Source organism: Buteo buteo, chromosome 15 (genome assembly GCF_964188355.1).
Source record: "Buteo buteo chromosome 15, bButBut1.hap1.1, whole genome shotgun sequence".
Lineage (NCBI taxonomy): Eukaryota > Metazoa > Chordata > Aves > Accipitriformes > Accipitridae > Buteo > Buteo buteo.
The window spans coordinates 17,972,004-17,994,286 of record NC_134185.1 but is presented as its reverse complement, the minus strand read 5'-3'; the positions used below and the strand labels follow the sequence as shown (position 1 = coordinate 17,994,286).

Sequence of the window (22,283 nt, the reverse complement as noted above, 5' to 3'; positions counted from 1 at the left end):
ATGAATCCAGCAAAGGGCTACAGAGATGATTAAGAGATTGGAGTAGAGACTTGAGTGAGCTGGGACTGTTTAGCCTGGAGAAGAGAAGGCTCAGGGGAATCTGATGAATGAATACAAATAACTGAAGGGGGGAGAGGAAGTAAAGAAGACAGAGGCAGACCCTTCTCAGTGTTATCGAGTGAAAGAAGAGGTAATGGGCACAAACTGAAATGCAGGAAATTCCATTTAAACATAAAAAAACCCTTTTCTATTGTAAGAATGGTCAAACACTGGAGCAGGTTGCCCAGAGAGGTTGTGGAGTCTCCATCCCTAGAAACAGTCAAAACTTGATGGGACATGGCCTTGGGCAACCTGCTCTAGTTGACTATGCTTTGAGCAGGGATTTAGACTAGGTGATCTCTAGGGTCAGTTTCAACCTCAACAATTCTTTGATTCTGTAGTGTAAGTAATTTCTCTTTCCAGTTCTCTACACACATCTCTGTAACAAACCCACAGTTTTATTTCTATTCTGGAAGCAGACAGAGAAAGAAAGTTTGCAACTAGTGAAACTAGGTTTGGCATATAGGCTCCTAAAACTGTCTGTAATATTGTTGATTTCCTGTTAAGCTACAAGTAGTTAAATAAATAGATGATATAATTTTAAAAATTATAAAGACAACCAGAAATTGCTCAAATATTACAGGAATTTAAATACTAAATATGGCATCTATCTCATTTCTCCTATTTCTATATTACTGGTGTACAGTGAGAATTAAGAGAAAAAGGAAAATATTCTTGTCTGATGGCTACACTACAGAACAATTTTCTTAAAGACATCTCAGACTGATGAATTTAAACATTTAAATATAGCAAATAATTCAACAGAAGTTCTAGAGAGAACATGGTATCAAGTTAGATACAGGACCATTAAGTCTAAAATTGAAATGTGCTATTTCTCAGTCCCACAAAGCTCTGTTGGTACAATGGCACTCTTTGCTGGTGCCTGGTTCTAGTTCTCTGATTCAGGCACACATCTGAAATCATGCTGCCACTGTAATCTAAGCTGCTACTGTTCTTTCAGCAAAACTCTATCACCTTTATGCAGTTCTCTAGTAGCAACAGGATTAGTCCAGAGAAAAGCAATGACACTATACTTCTGTGGTGGCTTTTCATAACTGACCCTTTATTTTATCTTTTATTATTACACTGTAACAATAATATAAGTATAGATCTTACACTAGTTTTGTTTTTACATTTTGGAATTATGAAATACTACAGTATTGCAATAGCTCTTTTGAGGGCCAGAAGGATCATTTTCAAACTGACTTGAAAATCATAAGACGTGGAAGTGACAGGGCTGAATGCTGCACATGACATTTTGAAAGAGCTCAATTATTTTTCTAAGTTTAAAAACTAATAATTAATTACCATGCATTTGAAGAATGACTTGAAGATTTGTATACAAGATTTTGATACATTTTTGACACAACACTTATTCTAGAATAAGTGTAGCATTCTTTACCAATCCACATAACAAAAAAACTCACAAAATACATCTATGTAAGTCTTCTATTTTTAAGGCAAAATCTACATTGCCTCAGGCACAAAATGGCTTTCTAGTTAACAACCTATTTTCCATACTATAAATAAACATTTTACTTCCAATAACAGATTATTGTATACACTTACATAAAGTAAATAAAGCAGAGCAAGAAGTAAAAAAATCTTTCTTCAAGCTTAATACTTTTCATTTCTTTACACTTGACTTTATTACCTGAAAAATTTGAATTTTTTTTTTTTTAAATTACGTGGGTTTTATACATAAAACATTGTCTCAGCATGTCACTTATTTATCCAATATCCTGACTAAAAAAAAATCTAACGGGTATCTATACTGTTTCACAGTTTCTACTAGCACTCATGAGTATCATGCCCCACACATTCATACAAATATATACATTCATTCTTTACAAGCACCTATATGCAGTCATTGATATGCATATGCGTATGTGTATATATTTTTTTTTCACACCAATATACATTCTCAGGAAGAGAAGTTACTCATCTTTGGAAGTTACCACACATTACTGCTAATCAGGCCTTCAGAGGCTGGGAAATAGCAGAATAAAAATTGACTGTGCAAATCAATTTCAAGCTATTGTGACAAAGTAACACGATTTTCTTCCTAACACACACACACACACAATCAGTCTCATTTGGTGTATTTTGGACTTAAGTAAAGCTGCAGTGATGGTTTCTTTTTTTTTTTTTTTTAACTCTGAATGTTTGACTTCTGTATAATTTTCTTAAACAACTGAATTATCTTTGATCTTGTAAGAATAACAGATCAGAATTAATACCTTTCAGTTCCCCAAACAGTATGGGTGACGTTCTATTTTGGGCATCATTCCCAGGAACACATCTCCTGCCAGCAGATTCTGAAACTCTTTTACCAAAATGTTGCTTTGCTGAAAGTTGACATACTCCAGGATTCCACAGTCCCTACTCCCTGCCTTCCATGAAATGTTCACTTTGAGATGTGTTGAAATTCTTTGGTGATGAGCAAAAGACAAATTGCAGCACAGAGCTTTTGAAATTTTTTTTTTCAAGCTTTTAGTATCAGTAACAACATTAAGAATTCATTTGGTTAATTGTGCTTCATTAATACACCTGTAGTTGATTTATATAAGTCCCCTGCAAGTCTTTCAAAATCCTTCTGTTACCATTTCCAAATGAAGAAAATCCAAGCAGAATTTAAGTAGCAACATTTCTTATGAACATGCTCAGAGTATGCCATGTTCACATTTATGAGTAGAATTTCTGAATTCCTGATCTACCAAGCATGCAATCAAACTCCTTAATCATTACTTCTAGGAGGAATGAGGTTAAAATAAGATCTAAGTAGGCAGAGAGGAGGACTAAGGGAAGATTGGGAAAACTGGTACCAATTAACTTTCCCTGTATAGCTGAACTTATTCTGATCTTTGTAGTGATCAAGTACCGTCCGATGAAGTATAGATATTGTAGAAACAGACTGAATGAACAGATGCATGATAAGCTCTAAAAATAACTTGCTGAAGATTTGACATCAAAAACAGAATTGCAAATCACCTCCTTGGAGGAAAAGCACATCTTTGAATAGAGAAGTTGTTTCATCAATTTTCTCCAGGTAATTTAATTTCTACTAAATGGGGTCAACCCCAGCGACCAACCTTTTCTGAACCAGAAGATACAGAATAAAAATGTGGACACATGAATTTACCTAATAAAAGGGATAAGTCCCAATGGAAACTAACGCTGCTATTAGAGAATTCTAATTTTCATATGTATTTCACTTCAGCAGACATATACATAGAAACAATAATCCCCATGTTATTTTCTACCATTCTTCACTATCATTATAGCAACAAAAGTGACTGTAAAGATCAGATAATTGCATGAGGATATGAAAAGTTTAACTTTTATGAATACAGCCATAGCCCTGGATCCCATCAGTTCCTAATCATTGCTGTAAGCACAGATGATGCTTGAGCTAAAGAGTTATCTTTTGGAGTCTCATTTGAAAAACTTCATGCTGCTGCCTTGATGGGCTATGATTCAGTTCACTGGCAGTGCAGTGAAAATGAATGCCAATTATTCACTGTACAGTTTTTATCTGTAACTGAAACTTAATCATTTTATATAACCAAGTGCATTACCTACGCATGTCCAAATAGCTAATAATTATAAATGGGGATTATACTGGTTAGACTTAAAACATATTCTATGTTAATGCTTATGTACTAATTCTTTCACCCAGTATCTAAAATATTTGGCCCCTAATTTACACTTGATTCGGCCCAGTGCTAGCATTCTTTTGGCAGTAACTTCTCAAGGAACATTTGAAATGATTCCCCACAATTTCCCAAAACTTGTGAACCTGTGACTAGCCACATCTAAAAAAGAAAAGAAAAAAATAAAAGAGGGAGTGGGGGGCAAGTGGGCAAACATCCTATTTATCAATGTGGGCAGGCAGGAAAATAAGTCAAGAGAAGGAACAGAAATTACAAACTAACAGTTTTACAAGGTAAAACACGCTATTTATCACAAGGGATCCTGGCTACTAAAGTAAATTAGGGTACTTCCTGAATTTTATCTATACTTTAAATAAAATCCTGAGTTATCTAGCAGAAATGCCAAAAGACAGAGTATGGATGTTGCTCCAAAAAGTAAGCTCGAGTCTGGCAATTCACTGATAGGATTAGATAAGACTGCTAGAATGAAAAACAGAAAAAAACAGAAATGGAAAAAGAAGACAAGTTATTTTCACATAGCAACAGAAAAGTGATTTTAAAAGAAAAATATTCATTAGTAGTGGTTAAAATTGTGAAAATTAAAATTAGAAAACCATAATACCCTAATTGTAAAAAACATTACTTAGGCATACTGTAGTTAAATGACAAGAAGGCAATATTCACTTACTCCTAGTCTCAAGACATTTCAGATAAACAGCCCCCTGAATACAGATCATCAGAAAAAATCCACACATCTCAGAGCACTTATTGAGAAGGCCCTACTGTCAAAGTCTCCTACCACTTTGGGTGTCAAATAACTGAGAATATACTTAAAATCTTTCATCCAGTGTCTTTGGGAAACATAGGAAGTGATCAGCTCAAAAGATCATGTAATAACATTCATGACTACTAAGAAAAAGTGTATACATTATTATTCTCTGTGTCTTACTGTAGTATTAGAAATACTGCTGGACCTTGCTTTACTAAATTCAGACTGTGTGGAAGTTTCTTGCTCTTTGGAAAATAATTGCACACTCTCAACTGCTCTTTTGTTGAAAACTACATCTTCAGTGTGTCCTGTACTTGAAATCAGTAACACACTCCTTGCCTGCAATTTAATAAGGAATTCATACATGCACTTCTGCTATGTTCCTCACTGAATTAATACATAAATTTTGCACACTTGAGCTAAGCTTCTGGCTTGGGATTTCTTTGACATTTTAGATTACTGAGGGTTTGGATTTCCCTGGCATTTTTTCATGGCTTTCTGCAATACTTTCTGCTGCACTCTATCTGAAATCTATTCTCTGCATAACATTTACTCTGAGTTAGGATCTGTTTGTACATTTTTCCATGGGAATATCATATACAGCCTTTATTAGAAAGTGACTAAGTAGACATGCAAATTAAGTGTCATCTTCTAAGTGAGTATAGAGACCAATGTTTGGCTGTTGGTTTGAAGCAGTAATAAAACCACAGTTGCTAGTAATTCTATGGTCATGTAGAAGACCATCTCTTTGATCGTTCACCTTAAAGCAAACCAAAAGAAAAAAAAAAAGGAACAGAAGATGCATAGTATGGCATATTTAAGTGAATTACATTGATAAATTCAGACACGCAAGATAAGAATTTGCAGGGAGGTTCTGTAAATCTATGAATATATTCAGTTTGCTCGAAGTGAAAAACAGAAGCTCAAGCAACAGAAGAGACACAGTTAGTTGCTTGTCAGGGGGACACCTGCTGCTGCTTATTCAGCTTGGGACAAATGACATTGGAAATAAAAGGTCAGAGCACTTGAAGTTGTGGATTAATGAATTAGCAATTAGACTGAAAGGCACAAAAAGCACAAGTGATATGTTCTGGCATATTACAAATTATCATAATAAATTATCCTATAGACCCCAGGAAAGATTTCACACAGAAATGAAATGCTACTTTAATGAGGAAAAGAAAGCATGCAAACAATAATAACTGGAAGATAATATGAACATTTGAAACAGTACACATACACACGAAAAATAAATTACAGGCACTTAACAGTTAAAGAATTATGGATACTTTATGATGACAGAATAACTGGAAGGAGTTGGAATACTATTTTTAAATATTAAATAACGTGAATTAGTAGCTTTGTTTAAAGGGAGGGCTGTGCTGGAAAACAGCCAACATAACAAATGTAACTAATAATGATTACTGAAAATTCAGAGAAGAATGGTTCAGCATAGAACAGTAATGCTTAATCTGCAAGGTAAATAAATATATACCAAGAAATAAAAATGCACTCACAACAGATGGCCTTCAAATGGCTAAACAGATAAATCAGGAAAGAGATAAATTATAAACAAAACATAAGAAAGCTGAAAATACAAGCAGATAAGGATAAGAAAACTGAAATACAAACAGTAGTATTTTAAACATATACATAGAGTACAGAAAAAAGGGAATTGTGTTGTCTTTTTTGTTTAAAGAGTGTAGGTAAAAATAAAATAAAATGGCAAGACACTAGAAAATAACATACAAAAACTTCAGCAAAAATCAGTAGGCATTCAGTTTACCATCTACATTCATCTATATTCACCATAGTTGCTGGTTCAAGCAACAACATATCTTAACTGCAGACTTGCCAAAACACTATGTGGTTTATGGAAGGTTACCCCTCAAAACATCATCTCCCCAAAGTATCAGACTTCAAGTTTCTGTTATATATAGAAAAAATTTAGCATGATTAAAATTTGTATCATGTGACAGCTTATATTCAGTTGCAGATGCTAGCTTAGATCTAAGATTTGAAAAAAAAAATTAACTGTCTCACATAGTTTGTCAAAAATATAGCTTAAATTTTGTACTTAGAGATGAGCTTAGACTCCTCTGTAAGTACGATACATTATGTATTAAATGACAATTTAAGTTCCACTTTTGTAATGCAAAACTGCTCAATGTATCCGATGTAAACTCATAAAAGGAAAGGAGTAATTATTATAAAAAGTGTGAAAGCTTTATAGCTGCACGAGATATTTTGTAATGAAATCTATGAGCAAAGAAGACTTGGAAACTCCAAAATCAAGATAGATTTATGGATTCTGTGGGTGAAAATTATTCAAAGACAGGTAAAATGTTACAGCTTCTGCTGAGCTGAGTATTTATCTTCCTTTCAATGACACTCATTCAAACTGAAAACCAACGAGTGGTTTGTGAGTGCTCAGAATTTAGTATATGTTATTACATCTTGTATACTGAGCTGAGATTTCCTCAGTGTATTAAGGACATAACATTAAAATATTTCCCTGTAATATAATTTATTTGATGGCATTTTACCTAAAATTTCAGTTTTCTTTAGTCTTACTTCTAGACCTTGAAACCCTCCCTCTGAAGGAGCCCTGAACACTTTTCACCTTGTCATAGTTTAACCCCAGCCAGCATCTAAGCACCACACAGCTGTTCACTCACCTCCCTCACAGTGGGATGGGGGAGAGAATCGGAAGGGTCAAAATGAGAAAACTCATGAGTTGAGATAAAGACAGTTTAATAGGTAAAGAAAAAGCCGCACACGCAAGCAAAGCAAAACAAAGAATTCATTCACCACTTCCCATGGGCAGGCAGATGTTCAGCCATCTCCAGGAACGCAGGGCTCCGTCATGCGTAACGGTCACTTGGGAAGACAAACACTGTAATTCTGAATGTCCCCCCTTCCTTTTTCTTCCCCCAGCCTTATATACTGGGCATGACGCCATATAGCCTGGAATATCCCTTTGATACTTTTGGTCAGTCGGGGTCAGCTGTTCCAGCTGTGTCCCTTCCCAATTCCTTGCGCCCCCCCAGCCTGCTCACTGGTAGGGTGGGGTGAGAAGCAGAAAAGGCCTTGGCTCTGTGTTAGCACTGCTAAGCAGTAACAAAACCATCTCGGCATTATCAACACTGTTTTCAGCACAAATCCAAAACATAGCCCCATACTAGCTACTATGAAGAAAATCAACTCTATCCCAGCCAAAACCAGCACACACCTTCATTTAAAAAATGTAGATGTGAAGTGTTAAGAATCAATATCAGCAGATTGCAAAGAAACACTCTCAGACAATAGAAAAGTATTGTGACCCAAGCCTAGCAATGAACTCAAGGTTCTCAAAACAGCAACGGACAGAACCCAGTACAAAACCACTCCACCTGCACAGGTTTAGAACAATGAAGATTAACACACACCACTAACCACCTGCATGGGATAAGCACGCACTTATTACACAAACAATGGTAAATGATTGGCCTACCCCTTAACACAGGTGATTTAATTAGTCTACACAACTCTATTGTAACATATATAAACACTGCCTTCCTCAATATCAGGGTGCCCAAGCACTAGGCTGGGGCACCACGTGCATATTGCTTAAGAAAAAATCCTTTGTAATTCTATACTCTGTCCGTGTCTCTCTCCTCAGTCAGCGGTGGACACCCGAGGCACAAGTGTGGGTTTGAGTCCCACCAGAAACAGAGGCGCATTAGTGGGTTCGAGTCCCACTAGAAAGGAAGTGAGTCCCACTGGATTTCCCTTGACATAAGCTTTTAAGCCTGTTACGCTATCTACTACACTCACATGATCACTCACTTCTTCCTATAATTCATTAAAGATCTGTGTAACACTTACCTTTGCCACCTCAAACAGTAGTACTTGCATTCTCTCTCCTTTCTTACTTATTTCCCTTAGTCTGAACAGCCTGAATATTCCCTAGCATAAGAAATGAAAAATAACTTTCTGTCTGTGAATACAAGTTGTGTTGATGAGTAATATTATGCATCATGTAAACCGCCCCATCAACAGAAAACATGTATTTAAAAAAAAAATATAGGCCTTATTAAGCCTATTTTTGAATGTGAAACTAAAGCACATGCAGATTTGTTGGGTCTTTTTTTTAATTCTATGATGAATAGATGTGGTTACTCCTCAGGCAAAAGTGGACAAAACCCATGATGTTTTCTCTAAAAAGATTAATTTAAACCAAGATTTGTGAGATAATTTATCTCATGCTATTAGCCTAATGAAAAAATATTTCAACAAACTATACAACCAGATGAAAGACAGGCATTCTATCCAGACAGCTTAAATGATCTATTTAAAGGTACAGAAAAACTAGGAACACAAAAAAACCCCAAAACTTGTTATGAAGGCGCTGTTAGCAAAATTACTATTTTCTTTCTTAATGGATAAAGGTCTTCAGACAGCTGTTTTTCCACATTATAGTTTCTCATGGTAATCCTTATTTTTTCCAGCTCCTAATACAAGCATGATAGGTGACAGGGATAATGAAAACTAATTGGAAAATAGCATAATTCCATGAGAAAACAACTATGTTTGCTTGTATAAACAAGTATCGGCATTCAGAAAAGTCTTAGTATACTTTTCTGAGAGAGGAATTTACTCACATTTACTGACAGTAATTTTAAAAAAAATAAGATTAACACTCAATGAATACTGTGGCAAGTGCAATACAAATATAATTTTGTAAACATAGATTGTAAACTCAAAATTCCTTCAAGCACAACCTACATGTGAGCTAACACTAAAAGGCAGACTCCTGGGCTTTTGTTCCAAGCCCTTTTCTATATTGGACTAGAGCTTGTGACATGCTTTAAGATATCCCCATGCCTCTAGTTGCTGTTCCATCCATGAAAGGGTCTCCCATAGGTCTTAGATTTGACAGCACTATGTGGGTGTCTTGGACAGCTCAAGGCAGCTCAAGTGGCACCAGACACTTACGTGTGGGCTACTGGCTTAATCCGTAGCAGTTTAAACTCCCATCACAGCCAGTGAAGGTCTAATCAATACAGATGATGAAGCCTAAAGAACAATTCAGCTGATCAAGTTCTAGAAAAGTGTTTTGTGTTCCTGAATGTGTCTACTGCATAAAAGATACCCCGAATAGCCAACCCATCCTCAAATGTGTTGCTCTAAAACAAGAGGGACGTCCTCTGTGACATCTGCTGCCTTATGCAAATGTGCTTGAGATCATGGAGCATCTAACCTGAATTAATCCACTGGACACAGGTTTAGAAGATAAGCCAAATTTCTCTCTCAGCTCTGGTATAATTTTTTGCACTAGGTCTCTATTGGCTAAAACAGAAGCCTACGTAGCTAGTGCTCCAACAGGCACCTTTTATCAAAATGTTCACTTAGGCATTTTAATCCTGAAGTTAGTCTCTCACAGCCTGTCTTCCCCTCTTGGATACAACATTCTAATCTGTGAAATTGTACTCTACATTAAATTGACTTTATGAGGCCTGATTTAAGATGTTAAATAGGTTCTAAATATTTATCTGAAAAAAGGAGTTCATATCAAAATAATCCTTTTTGAGAACATCTGCAACCATTAGTACCTTGTTTATATAATAACACTGAGTAAAGGTAGGCATTGTCAAAAATTACCTTTCACATCTATTACATGAGCTGCCCTTGTTTCATAAAACTATCATGTTTTTTTACCCTCTCAAATTCCATGCTTTTCACCGATAAACCTCATTTTTTTCATGAGTCAAAATTAACAAGACTGCCATAATGTTAATTATCTCAGCAAATACCTTGACATGCACAGAAGATGGTCATAAAAAATCTATTTTAATATGTTAATGAACACAAGTCAAAGATACCACTTCTCTGAATAAAGAAAATCTGCCCAAGATTACCAGGACTTTAGAATAATATTATTTATAGGAAGAAAAAAAAAAAAGGTATATTTAATACTCTCAACACAGCTTCTTTTTAAAGGAAGACAGAATAGGAATTTTTGGTTTTTTTTTTTGCTTAAAAGTGATGATCAATTGCAAATTTCAATGTACAATCAATGTGTAAAAAAAGTAAGATCTCTTTTTTAAACTGGTTCACATGTATATTGTAATTAGGTTTTCTATAGTTTGTATATTTAAAGAAAGGGTCCTTCAAAAGAAAGAAATGTAAAAAAAATCAACAACTAGTACATTTATAATAAAGCTTTACCACCTCAAGAATGCAGAAACACATTTTTTGTAAAGCCAAACTTTAAGAACTTTAAAGTGTTACCAAATAAAATACTGCAATTACATGCACCCAGTTCTCCCTTCTAAGAATGCAAATAAGTATCTTTGCAAAAAACAGAAAACAAAGCAAATTAAGCAGATCTCTGAGTTTCTGTGGGTTTGGGATTTTTGTTTTGTTGGGGGGGTTGCACAAGTACTTTCACAAAAGATGCACACTCATTTTGCAGATGCTGGTGGAAAGATATCTTACTCCGAAGTTGATTCTTTTTCAGAAAAGAAAAGAGTTAACAGACTCAATAATCATTTTGCAGTTCTTGACATGTTATAATGTATTTTAATATACTGTGAGTAGTATCAGTTCTAAGGAGCTTAAAAATAATACCGCAAGTATGGAGAACTAAGACAGAGAAAATAGCATCAAAATGAAATTAATACTTTTTTCCTCTAACAAAAATCTTCTGCTTGTTTACTCAAGTAGAAAAAAATGTAAACTATTCATATCATTGTCTGGTATCTCACCGTTCACATGATATAGTAGCAGGGGAAGAATAATTTCTAAGATAGCTGATAAAAAACTTGTGTCCTAGCTTTCTTTTATTTTATCAAAGTCAGAATGTTCCATGGTAACAACAAGTCTTTACCCAAGTCTTCAAAAGGAAAATCACTAAGACACCAAATTGACTGGGGGTCAACATATGATCCTAAACTAAACATCTGATCCTAAAGTTCTAATTTTGTCAAAATCTCTTTTAATTAAAATGTTGAATAGATTTTGTTTCCCTTCCTCTATAGAGTACCAAAACCAGAACAACGAATTTCAAAGAGAAATTCACTTATCATTAATTGATTGAAAAATACTTCCCAAAAGAATTCCTAACAAAAAAATGTTTTTGATAACAACAGTTACAGTCAGTAAATTCTCTTAACTGGGAAACAAAAAAAATCTATTTTAGGATTCATTTCAGAGTCAAATTCTCTGTTGAAATGTGAACAAATGTTACTAACAGTTTCTACAAAACACAAAAAAAAAAATATCAAGGAGTTTTAATGATACTCTCATGATTCAAACAGGAACAGTGATATGGAAATAAAGCACTTAAAACATAGAATCATAGAATCATTTAGGTTGGAAAAGAACCTTAAGATCATCAAGTCCAACTGTTAACCTAACACTGCCAAGTCCACCACTAAACCATGTCCTTAAGTGCCACGTCTACACATCTTTTAAATATCTCCATGGATGTTGACTCCACCACTTCCCTGGGCAGCCCGTTCCAATGATGGATAACCCTTTTGGTGGAGAAATTTTCCCAATATCCAATCTAAGCCTCACCTGGTACAACTTGAGGCTGTTTCTTCTTGTCATTCTTCTTGTTACTTGGGAGAAGAGACCGACACCCACCTCCCTACAACCTCCTTTCAGGTAGTTGTAGAGAGCGATGAGGTCTCCCCTCAGCCTCCTTGTCTCCAGGCTAAACAACCCCAGTTCCCTCAGCCGCTCCTCAGAAGACTCGTTCCTTAGACTCTTCACCAGCTTTATTGCTGTCCTTTGGACACACTCCAGCACCTCAATGTCTTTCTTGCAGTGAGGGGCCCAAAACTGAACACAGGACTCAAGGTGTAGCCTCACCAGTGCCGAGTACAGGGGGACAATCACTTCCCTAGTCCTGCTGGCCACACTATTTCCGATACAAGCTGGGATTCTGTTGGCCTTCTTGCCCACCTGGGCACACTGCTGGCTCATATTCAACCAGCTGTTGACCAATACTGCCTGGTCCTTTTCTGCTGGGCAGCTTTCCAGCCACTCTTCCCCAAGCCTGTAGCGCTGCATGGGGTTGTTGTGACCCAAGTGCAGGACCTGGCACTTAGCCTTGTTGAGCCCCATACAGTTGGCCTCGGCTCATTGATCCAGCCTGTCCAGATCCCTCTGCAGAGCCTTCCTTCCCTCAAGCAGATCAACACTCGCTCCCAACTTGGTGTCACCTGCAAACTTCCTGAAGATGCACTCGATTCCCTCATCCAGATCATTGATAAAGATATTTAACAGAACTGGCCCCAAAACTGAGCCCTGGGGAACACCACTTGTGACCAGCTGCCAGCTGGATTTAAATCTATTCACCACAACTCTTTGGGCCTGTTCATCCAGCCATTTTTTTACCCAGCAAAGAGTACACCTGTCCAAGCCATGAGCAGCCACTTTCTCCAAGAGAATGCTGTGGGAAATGGCTCTACTAAAGTCTAGGTAGACAACACCCACAGCCTTTCCCTCATCCACTAAGTACGTCACCTTGTCATAGAAGATCAGGTTGGTCAAGCAGGACCTGCCTTTCATAAACCCATGCTGACTGGGCCTGATTGCCTGGTTGTCCTGCATGTGCCACATGATGGCACTGAAGATGATCTGCTCCATAACGTTCCCCGCCACCGATGTCAGACTGACAGGTCTGTATTCCCCAGATCCTCCTTCCAGCCCTTCTTGTAGATGGGCATCACATTTGCTAACTTCCAGTCAACTGGGACCTCCCTGGTTAGCCAGGATTGCTGATAAATGGTTGAAAGTGTCTTGGTGAGCACTTCCACCAGCACCATCAGAACCCCTGGGTGGATCCCATCCAGCCTCATAGACTTCTGTGTGTCTAAATGCTTAGCAGGCCACTAACCATTTCCCCTTGCATTATGGGTGCTTCATTCTGCTCCCCTTCCTGCACTGATGCAGCACAATAAGAGAAAAGCACATGTTTAAAATGTTAGGTCAAACCAGCAAGGAACATGGACCTCAAGAAATGGATTCATGAACTTATCAGAAGACAGAAACAGGGTTGCTGCTGCAGGCAAACGTACAAAAGAAAGGTCTGGCCTGAGAACTACTTTACTGTATGGGCAAGAAAAAAAAAAAAAAGATTGATTTTTCAAGATTTATAGAAGACATGGCAAGAATAAAGGAATAAAAAAGACAAGTACAAAATAATGAGATTCATTTTGGTGATGTTCTACTGAATTTGAGAGTAAGATAATCAAGATGAACATTAAGAGAAGTCTGAGATGTAGGTTTAGATGGAGAAAGATAGGTCAGGGAAAACCAGTAGATTTTTGCAGAAATGTAAGATAGAATCACTTCTGCATTATAATATGTTTCTATCCATTTTTATTTTCTGATATATCATTACGTGATTACATGGTTAATCTCTATTATGAGTTAATGGAAAACATGTTAAAGAGGGAGAAATAACCATTTCTGGATTTAAATTGATAATTTTATATCTGTTAATGTGATTGAAATAAATATTTAAAAAGACCGATATAGAAGAATGTTCTAAACTTAAGGCCTAAATAGTTTGAAACCTTTCTTGCAAATTTGAAGTAAGTAATTACAATACTACTTCACTATTCTTCTATTGGCACCAGTTTAACTTCTCACCAGCAGTGCACTCAAATTTTGTCATATATAAAAGCATTATCTGGACAATCTTTTGAATCTCCACTCGTCTCATAATTCAGGCCTTTTTTTTTTTTTTTATGCTTACTCAGTTGATATATCTGTTTAAACTATGACATTGTTATGGTTTGACCCCAGTTGGCATCTAAGCACATTCAAAATGACATTCAAAAGGAATTAATAAATATTTCCACACTTCAGCTGAAAAACAAATTGCAGAAATTCAGGAGTTGATTAGGTAGCAACTCTATAAAATTAAGTTCTAGATACTATAGGGGATCATGTACTAGACTCAAGAATATCACACCATGTCGTGGTTTAACCCCAGCCAGCAACTAAGCACCACACAGCCGCTCACTCACTTCCCCTCCACCCAGGGCGATGGGGGAGAAAATCAGGAAAAGAAGTAAAACTCGTGGGTTGAAATAAGAACGGTTTAATAGAACAGACAAGAAGACACTAATAATGATAATAACAACACTACTGAAATGACAATAGTAATAATAAAAGGATTGGAATATACAAGTGATGCACAAAGCAGTTGCTCACCACCTGCCGATTGATGCCCAGTTAGTCCCCGAGCGGTGATCCCCCCCGCCCCCACTCCTCCCAGTTTATATACTGGGCATGATGTCACATGGTCTGGAATACCCCTTTGGCCAGTTTGGGTCAGCTGCCCTGGCTGTGTCCTCTCCCAACTTCTTGTGCCCCTCCAGCCTTCGTGCTGGCTGGGCATCAGAAGCTGAAAAATCCTTGACTTCAGACTAAACACTACTTAGCAACAACTGAAAACATCAGTGTTATCAACATTCTTCTTATACCTAACTCAAAAACATAACACTATACCAACTACTAGGAAGACAATTAACTCCATCCTAGCTGAAACCAGGACAGACATCTATAATATTTTTAAAGAAATATGAAATTAATGACAGTTCACAGTCATAAATATTAGCCACAAAGGAAGAGAGATAAATCATTGTGCCAAAGTCCTGAATTTTCCAAATTCAGATAAGTAAGGCAAAACACATTTCTGAAGTCACTACTGACATTCTGGTTTACTAACTAGGTTGTCCTATGAAACATTCTTATTATTTGAACCTAATGATAATTAGCACAGGAGCCCTTAGCAAAAATCTAGGGAGTCTTGCAAAAAACAACTAAGTCATTCTGAGTAATACAGAAAGGAGAAGGTGAATAGAATAGCATTCTATGTGATAAAAAAAAAAATATCATTAAAGGAAGGTGTTACAATCCAGTGATCCTCTGTGGAGAAATATTTTGAAAATGGACTAACAATAACGTTCAACAAGTAGTATTATATGAGTAAGTGTCAGTACATTAATTTAGGACCACATTTGAAAAAATTTCAGTAGGAGTTAAGTGTTATACATAGCTTTGAAAACGTTGACATCAGACCAGTGTTTTCACTAATACAATGAGGCAGCCATAAAGCAGATACGGTGCTCCAAAGAGCACTGACAGACCACAGGTTTTGTTGTCCAGCACATATAATGTTGGTGCAAAAAGACATAATGCTCGATCTTTCTTTCTCTTATAGAGTCTCTAACTCCCTACTACTGTCAAATTTTTTGAGATTTTGATTAATGAAAGAGGCATGGCTAAACTGTCCTGCACTGTATTGAAAATCTCAACTGTGAGACCTTCTGCACAAAAGTTACAAGGAGGAAGACTGTATCTATCCTTGAGGAGAAGAGGCAAGAGAAGCTCCTTAGCCTAAACTTATGAGGCTCTATACGGCAGGACTTGCTGTAAGTATGAAGGAAAGAGATAGAGTCTAAACAATGTGATGAAACTGCATTTGAAAAGTGGAGGAAGAGAAAAGAATATAAAAAGATGGAAGAAACTTAAATTCCTTTACTCATACAGATTTTTATTTGTCTCAGAATGAAAGCAAGCAAAATCTATATAGGTGCTTACTGGAAGCTTTTTTTTCACTTTTACACAGTAATACAAAGAACTTGGCTGTAGTCCTTCAAGAACATAAGGACCTTAAATTAGGAAAAAAAAAAAAAAAAAGAAAAGTAACAAGTTATTGGAGGAAGATGTCTCCAGAAACACTTTAAACTTATTATATAAACATCTGAAACTATTCTCTTCTTGAGAGAATGGAAGACCACTACTTTTTCATAAACATAAGCATTTTGTATGTAAGTATTTATTTACTAAGATATTGATTTTAAAAAATTCAAAAGATACCAAAGTAAAACACAAAGCTATGTCTAAAGTTAATTCAAAGTAGTGCTTTCCAACTGTCCAACTGCATAAGTCTTAACTTCCTCCAAGCTGAAAATCCTACTCCTCTGAGATACGAAGAAAAGTTCCTATTTAAACCTCACATATAATAAAAAGAGCAGTCATGATCTAAAAATTGGTGTTTTTCTGTAATTATTTATGAACCGTAAAAAATCTGCAAGCTTTAGAGTCTATTTGTAATGCATAAGCTTTGCGCTGTAGAAGAATCATTGAAACAGAGTCAAAGAAAAAAAATGTTATTTTAATGGTATATAATAATAACAAATTACTTCCCAGTGGATTTTTCACTTTCTTTTCTATCTCTGGGGAAGTACAAAATAGTGATTTTTGCCTGTTTTAGAACCAAACAATAAAAATGTTTTGAAGTAATTTTGGAGCTGTAAAGTAGAATGTCTAACAGAAAAAAAGCAAAATTATATATTTTTATTCTATCAGTATCCGCTAGCTATAGGAGAACATAATTTAAACACTCACACTATATATCTCATACAATATAATACACTACCATAACAACTTTTAGCACCACAGAACAACCTGACATCTCCAGAATTTATAATTCAGTTCAAAACAAATTCAATCAATCTATCCTTGAATAAAGTTCTTGAACCAAAGACAGCAAGTCAGTATAAAGAATACTTCTTTATGAAGAATGCATCTGTAAAGGATGGAGATACCTGGATTTTAGCTCTCACTCCCCCAAATATCTAACATCCTTGTCTTGAATTAACCAGAGGAGGGTAAAATTGTGGCAAAGAAATCAGACTGCTTAACTGGAGAAATTCAATTTAAATTGTTTTCATAGGGAAATCTCATCTATATTTGCTGTCCTAGTGAATTATTTCTCTTCCATTTGCAGCTATAAAGACCACTGTCTTTTCCAACAAGAATTCATTATCATTCAGTCATCAAAGGGAAGGAATCACTGAACTCATTTTTCACTTTCAGTATTTACCATTTATTCAAAAGGAAACTAGTCGTTGTTTGGAGACCAATAACAGAATGATGACGTAAGTGAACACTAAGTAAAACAGTCAAAGAAAGAAGATACGCAAGTAAACTATGGGAAAGGAGATTGAAAACACACAAAGCCTTATATAAAGTCTTCAGTCTCTGTTCACACTATAGAATTTCAAGCCTGAGACTGACATGATATGCTGAGCTCAGTTCAGATAGCATTATCTTCATTTCACTTACACTTTTGAGTCGAAGTAACTATGTAAAGTGACTAAACACCAATTTAAACAGTTTATTTAAAAACTTATTCTATTTGGTACTTTTTATATTTATATAAATTGTGCATCTTCCTTTCTACAAACATACTATACAGAAATTATCCATTTTATTTATTCTTGAATAACAAATGCTACAAACTACCCTTGTAAAGATACATACCACAGCATAGTACCCTTTCTTTCTGAACTTAAGTAACTGACAGTTAAAATATAACAAGCAGATAAAAATAAAATAAATTCTAAAAATATTTTTCAAATAGATGTAAGTATTATGCCAACTTTCAGAACTCTGTCTTTATTCTGTAGTCTATTTGTTTTAATTAGAAACTCAGGTTGAAAAATGTAGGCAGAATCATTTTAACTTTCCAAAAAAACCAGTAATTGAGTTTATTAAATCACTTTACACAAAACAAACTTTTTGACAATTTAAAAAATATTCTCTAAGGTAAAAGAAAGACTGAAAAACTAAGCTGATGGGCCATGTGAAGTACTAAATGTATAGAAACATCAAATGTGGTAACTGTCTATCTGGAATTCTCTAAATTCTTGCACATCAGTTCTGAGGCCTGAAGTGTTGCTTGCTAATAAAACGTACCCATAACATGCATGCAAATAAAGGGCACAGATGCATAAATAAGTTGCATTTATTCAAATAGATTACAAAATAAGAATATATAAAACCAGAGAAAAACTTGAAGGAAAATTTTAACAACTGAGAAATTGAGACACTAGTAAAAGTTATGATCCAGGTTAAGAAGATAGACTACATCTTCCATGATGCACTAACACAGTATCTAAACTTTCTTGACTCCTAAGTAAACATGATTTCAAAAGGGAAAATAAATTTTAATCTAAGTTTAGTTATATGTTATCTATGGGAAAAAAGAACACATGTTCCATTCTGTGTTATCAAGAGGAAAGGATTGGAAAAGATTCTGTTCCACATATTTTACTGCTGCAACTTCTTCAAATGCATTTTATTTCAAGATTATCTTAGTGAAAAGCTTAGGAGGCCATACTAGTGCTTGTTCAAGAAAGCTTTAGGGCTGAATAATAGAAGCATACCAAAATGTGATTTTTTCTTTGCTTCTGAAGAATTTTGTAAGAAATACTTCCACAATATCCACCCCAATCATGGAAAATTAGTTCCAGATGATGATACTACCTAACAACTAATCAAATCTAATAGTTATGCATGCCTATGCATTTATACATGTGTAAAAATATGCATGTAAAGAGATGGACAGAGAGTCTAGCTAAATATCTGTTTGCTTTCTATGTATGCGTACTAGGTATAATACATATACACATTTAAAGAAAATATAAATATAGTACTCCCATGCATTCTTCTTAAAAGTGTGTAGCTAGGCATAATCAACATCTGTTGCAACAGCAATACCAGATTATTATTTACTAGAAAAGCACAAAGATAACAACCCTCCTAGTAAATATTACTGTTTTGATTAACAAGTTCTGCCCATCTGCTGAAATCTTAAAGCAAACTGAAACAAGATTAGTGATTATTTTTCTTCAAGCTATTCATGCAGTTTCTGCCATCACTAGTTTTCACTTGAATTAGCTATAAAACAGTCTCCCCTTCTTCCTATTTTAAATGACAGTGATGTGCAGAATATGTTTTATCTCATTCTTTGATCAAATGTCTCTATATCAAGCAACTCACCCAAATAAATACAAAAAGGGACAATGACGTAATTTTCAAATTGACTAAAATGTTTCTAAGAGACTGAATTCAACTGGCATGACCAACTGGGAAAGCATGCTTTGAAGGACATAAAGTAATGCCTGCCTTACTCATTAACAAGTAATTGTAATAGTATCTGTTTTGACACACATGGCATCACTTTGCTTCCTCAGTACATGTTGATAGTTTTGTCTTGCTGCTTGAACTTTATTGTTAAAATTTCAAGAAAGATGTTCCTCTTCTTTGTGTATATCAAGTAATTTATGTGTTTACACTACATACACAGAAATTTCTCTAAGACAAAGTCTCAGATCCACTATCAGAAGAGGAGGTCTGACTTCTATTGATTAATGAAGATGTATGTTTTGTCACAAAAAAAAAAAGATATATTTGTTTTCAGAAATAAATTTTGAATACTATCTATTCCATATTTTGACTTAGGCATATGCCACGGAAGAGCTAAACCAGTTTGGTAGAAACAAACACTGCCTATAGGCAAAACAGAGATGCAGAAGAGTCTTCATTTAACAAATTCACACTAAAGAAATCATTGATGTGAATCTACTTCTATTATTTCTTTAAACATCTGCATTTTCCAAAACAGTACTATTCAAACATCATTATCATAAAAGTTTCATAATTAGTATAGAAAGAATTGAAATCTAAATGCATAGTAGAAATCTTCCAAAAGCTAACTTACATGATCAATTAGTTCACGAACCATTCCATTCCACTGTCCGCTGGCATCTTCCTGGGCTCCATATTTTCCATCCTCCACCAGTCGAATCTCATAGGAAAATCCAAGGATAGTAGACAGCTCCCTGAGGAGGTCGATGCAATAACCTTCAAATCGATCATTTCCATACAAGGGTTTGTCAGACTTCTTGAACATAACATATGGCTCTTCCTGTAAAAATTAGACAGAATGGATAATGAGTGCCCCACACCTTTCTTTTCTTTTTAACCTGAAGTAGTACATTGTCATGATACCACTCCCTCTACAAAGAACTAAAATGAGAAGTAGAATCCTTTTAGCTTTTGGTTACATCTGTCTAAAGTCTCTATCTTCAAACTGAAGTTAGTCGGAAGATCCTCTTTCTCATTTTTATTTGAAAAAAATGACACATAAACACCATAGAGATATCTTCAAGGAATTCATATAAACACTAATTTTAAATGTGCTCCTTAACAAGTTACATTATACATAAATACTAAATGCACTGTTTGGATGGACATTGTAAGCCTCTTAAAATGCAGAAACAATGTGTTTTGGCAGCCAAAAAATAATTAATTCAAACCCCAAACATCAATCAAATGCTTTAAGTATTAGGTTTTACACTTTTCTTTACACAAGTATTTTAACTGTTTTCTCAATGCTTTGTTAGTAAAGTATAGAAAACCCACAGGGGGAGGAAAAAGTCAGTGGAAGCACCTACTGTTCTGTTGCCTCAAGTTATAGGCTGCCACTTACAAGACTGCAGCAAAACCAGAAAAAAGTTAACTCAGAAAAGCAAATTCTGTGATATACATTCCATGAAAACTGAATTTATTTTCTTTAAACATTTCTCTTCTTTAAACATTTATCTTCTTATATTTAAACTACAATATGACTTTTTTTCATAGTGTCATGCAAATAGAACAACAAATTGAAATGATTGGCAGATATTCGTGATTATGGGAAGAAACTTAACATTTAGCAAAATATAGGATTTTTACATCTGTTTCTCAATATAGGATAGCCTTCCTCAAATACAAAGCTGAAGGGAAAAAGACAAAAAACAAACAGTAGTCTTCCACTACAATATGGCATGAATATTAAGGTTGTATTTGATAGGTTAAATACACAACTCAGTCCGTACTCATGTTTTAGACAGGCTTTTTTCTTTTTTTACAATAATAAAAAAATAAACACCAAGTAAGGTAAGACAAATGGTAGTAGATGCAATTACTGCACCAAATACAAGTCTCAATGAATAATCAGATAAACACTCCAGGGTAACAACAAAATTCATACAGCCCTATATCTCCACATCAGCACTCAGTGGGGTTAAAGACATTTCATTCTACAGGCATCTGACAGCTTTAATAAGCATTTGTCAGCATTCATGATGTAAACATCTGTCTTGAGGTGTCCTGTGATTTAAGCATTATATCTGCCTGCTAATGCCCAAAATGCAAAGGAGAAAGCAAGGAGATCTCTTGCTCTTAAAAGAAGTGTGTTCAATCTGTTCCCCTGTTACACTTTTTTTCCTAAATAAAACAAACTACTGAATCAAGACTGCTGAGATTCTATTTTTATATACTTCTATTGAAATTAATAAGGTTATTGCCATATTTTTAAAAAAGTACACCACTGATCTTCATACAATTAACAAGGAATGTAACATGAAATAAACTGTCCAGATAAACTACTAGATTGTTTTGACAGAAACTTTTCAAACAGCAGATAGGCAAATGACTCCAGGAGAGCTCTTCTAGATGTAGTGCTGACAAGAACAAAGACCTGACTGAAAATATGAAAGTTGAAAGCAATTTAAATGACAAGGATCATTGAATAATTCTTGAGAAGCAGAGACAGTGACAGAGTAAAAACTATGTATGAAAAGAGTTGTTAATAAACTCAGACAATTGATATGAAATATGTCATTGAAAACAACTATAAGGAAAACAGTTTTTCAGGTGAAATGAGAATTCCTTAAAGAAAGCACACTACTGACCAAGCAGACGCTATGCTAAGACAAAACACAGAAGGTAAAGGACAAACAGAAAAGCAAACATAAATACATAAAACTTATGCAGGGAAAAATGCATAAATGCCAAAGCAAAAAATACAGTACAATTAGCAATTGATATTAAGGATAAAAAGCCACATTCTAGAAGCAAGG

General features: G+C 35.2%; 1 protein-coding gene across 1 annotated transcript in view; it reads right to left on the bottom strand.

Annotated features, from left to right (window-relative positions):
• The window catches only part of GRIK2 (glutamate ionotropic receptor kainate type subunit 2), a 415,252-nt gene that overhangs the window by 155,448 nt on the left and 237,521 nt on the right, over positions 1 to 22,283 (bottom strand). Inside the window, exon 10 of the mRNA XM_075046677.1 lies at positions 20,099 to 20,305. Coding sequence (XP_074902778.1) covers positions 20,099 to 20,305 — 207 coding nt within the window. The remainder of the gene's footprint in view (positions 1 to 20,098; positions 20,306 to 22,283) is intronic.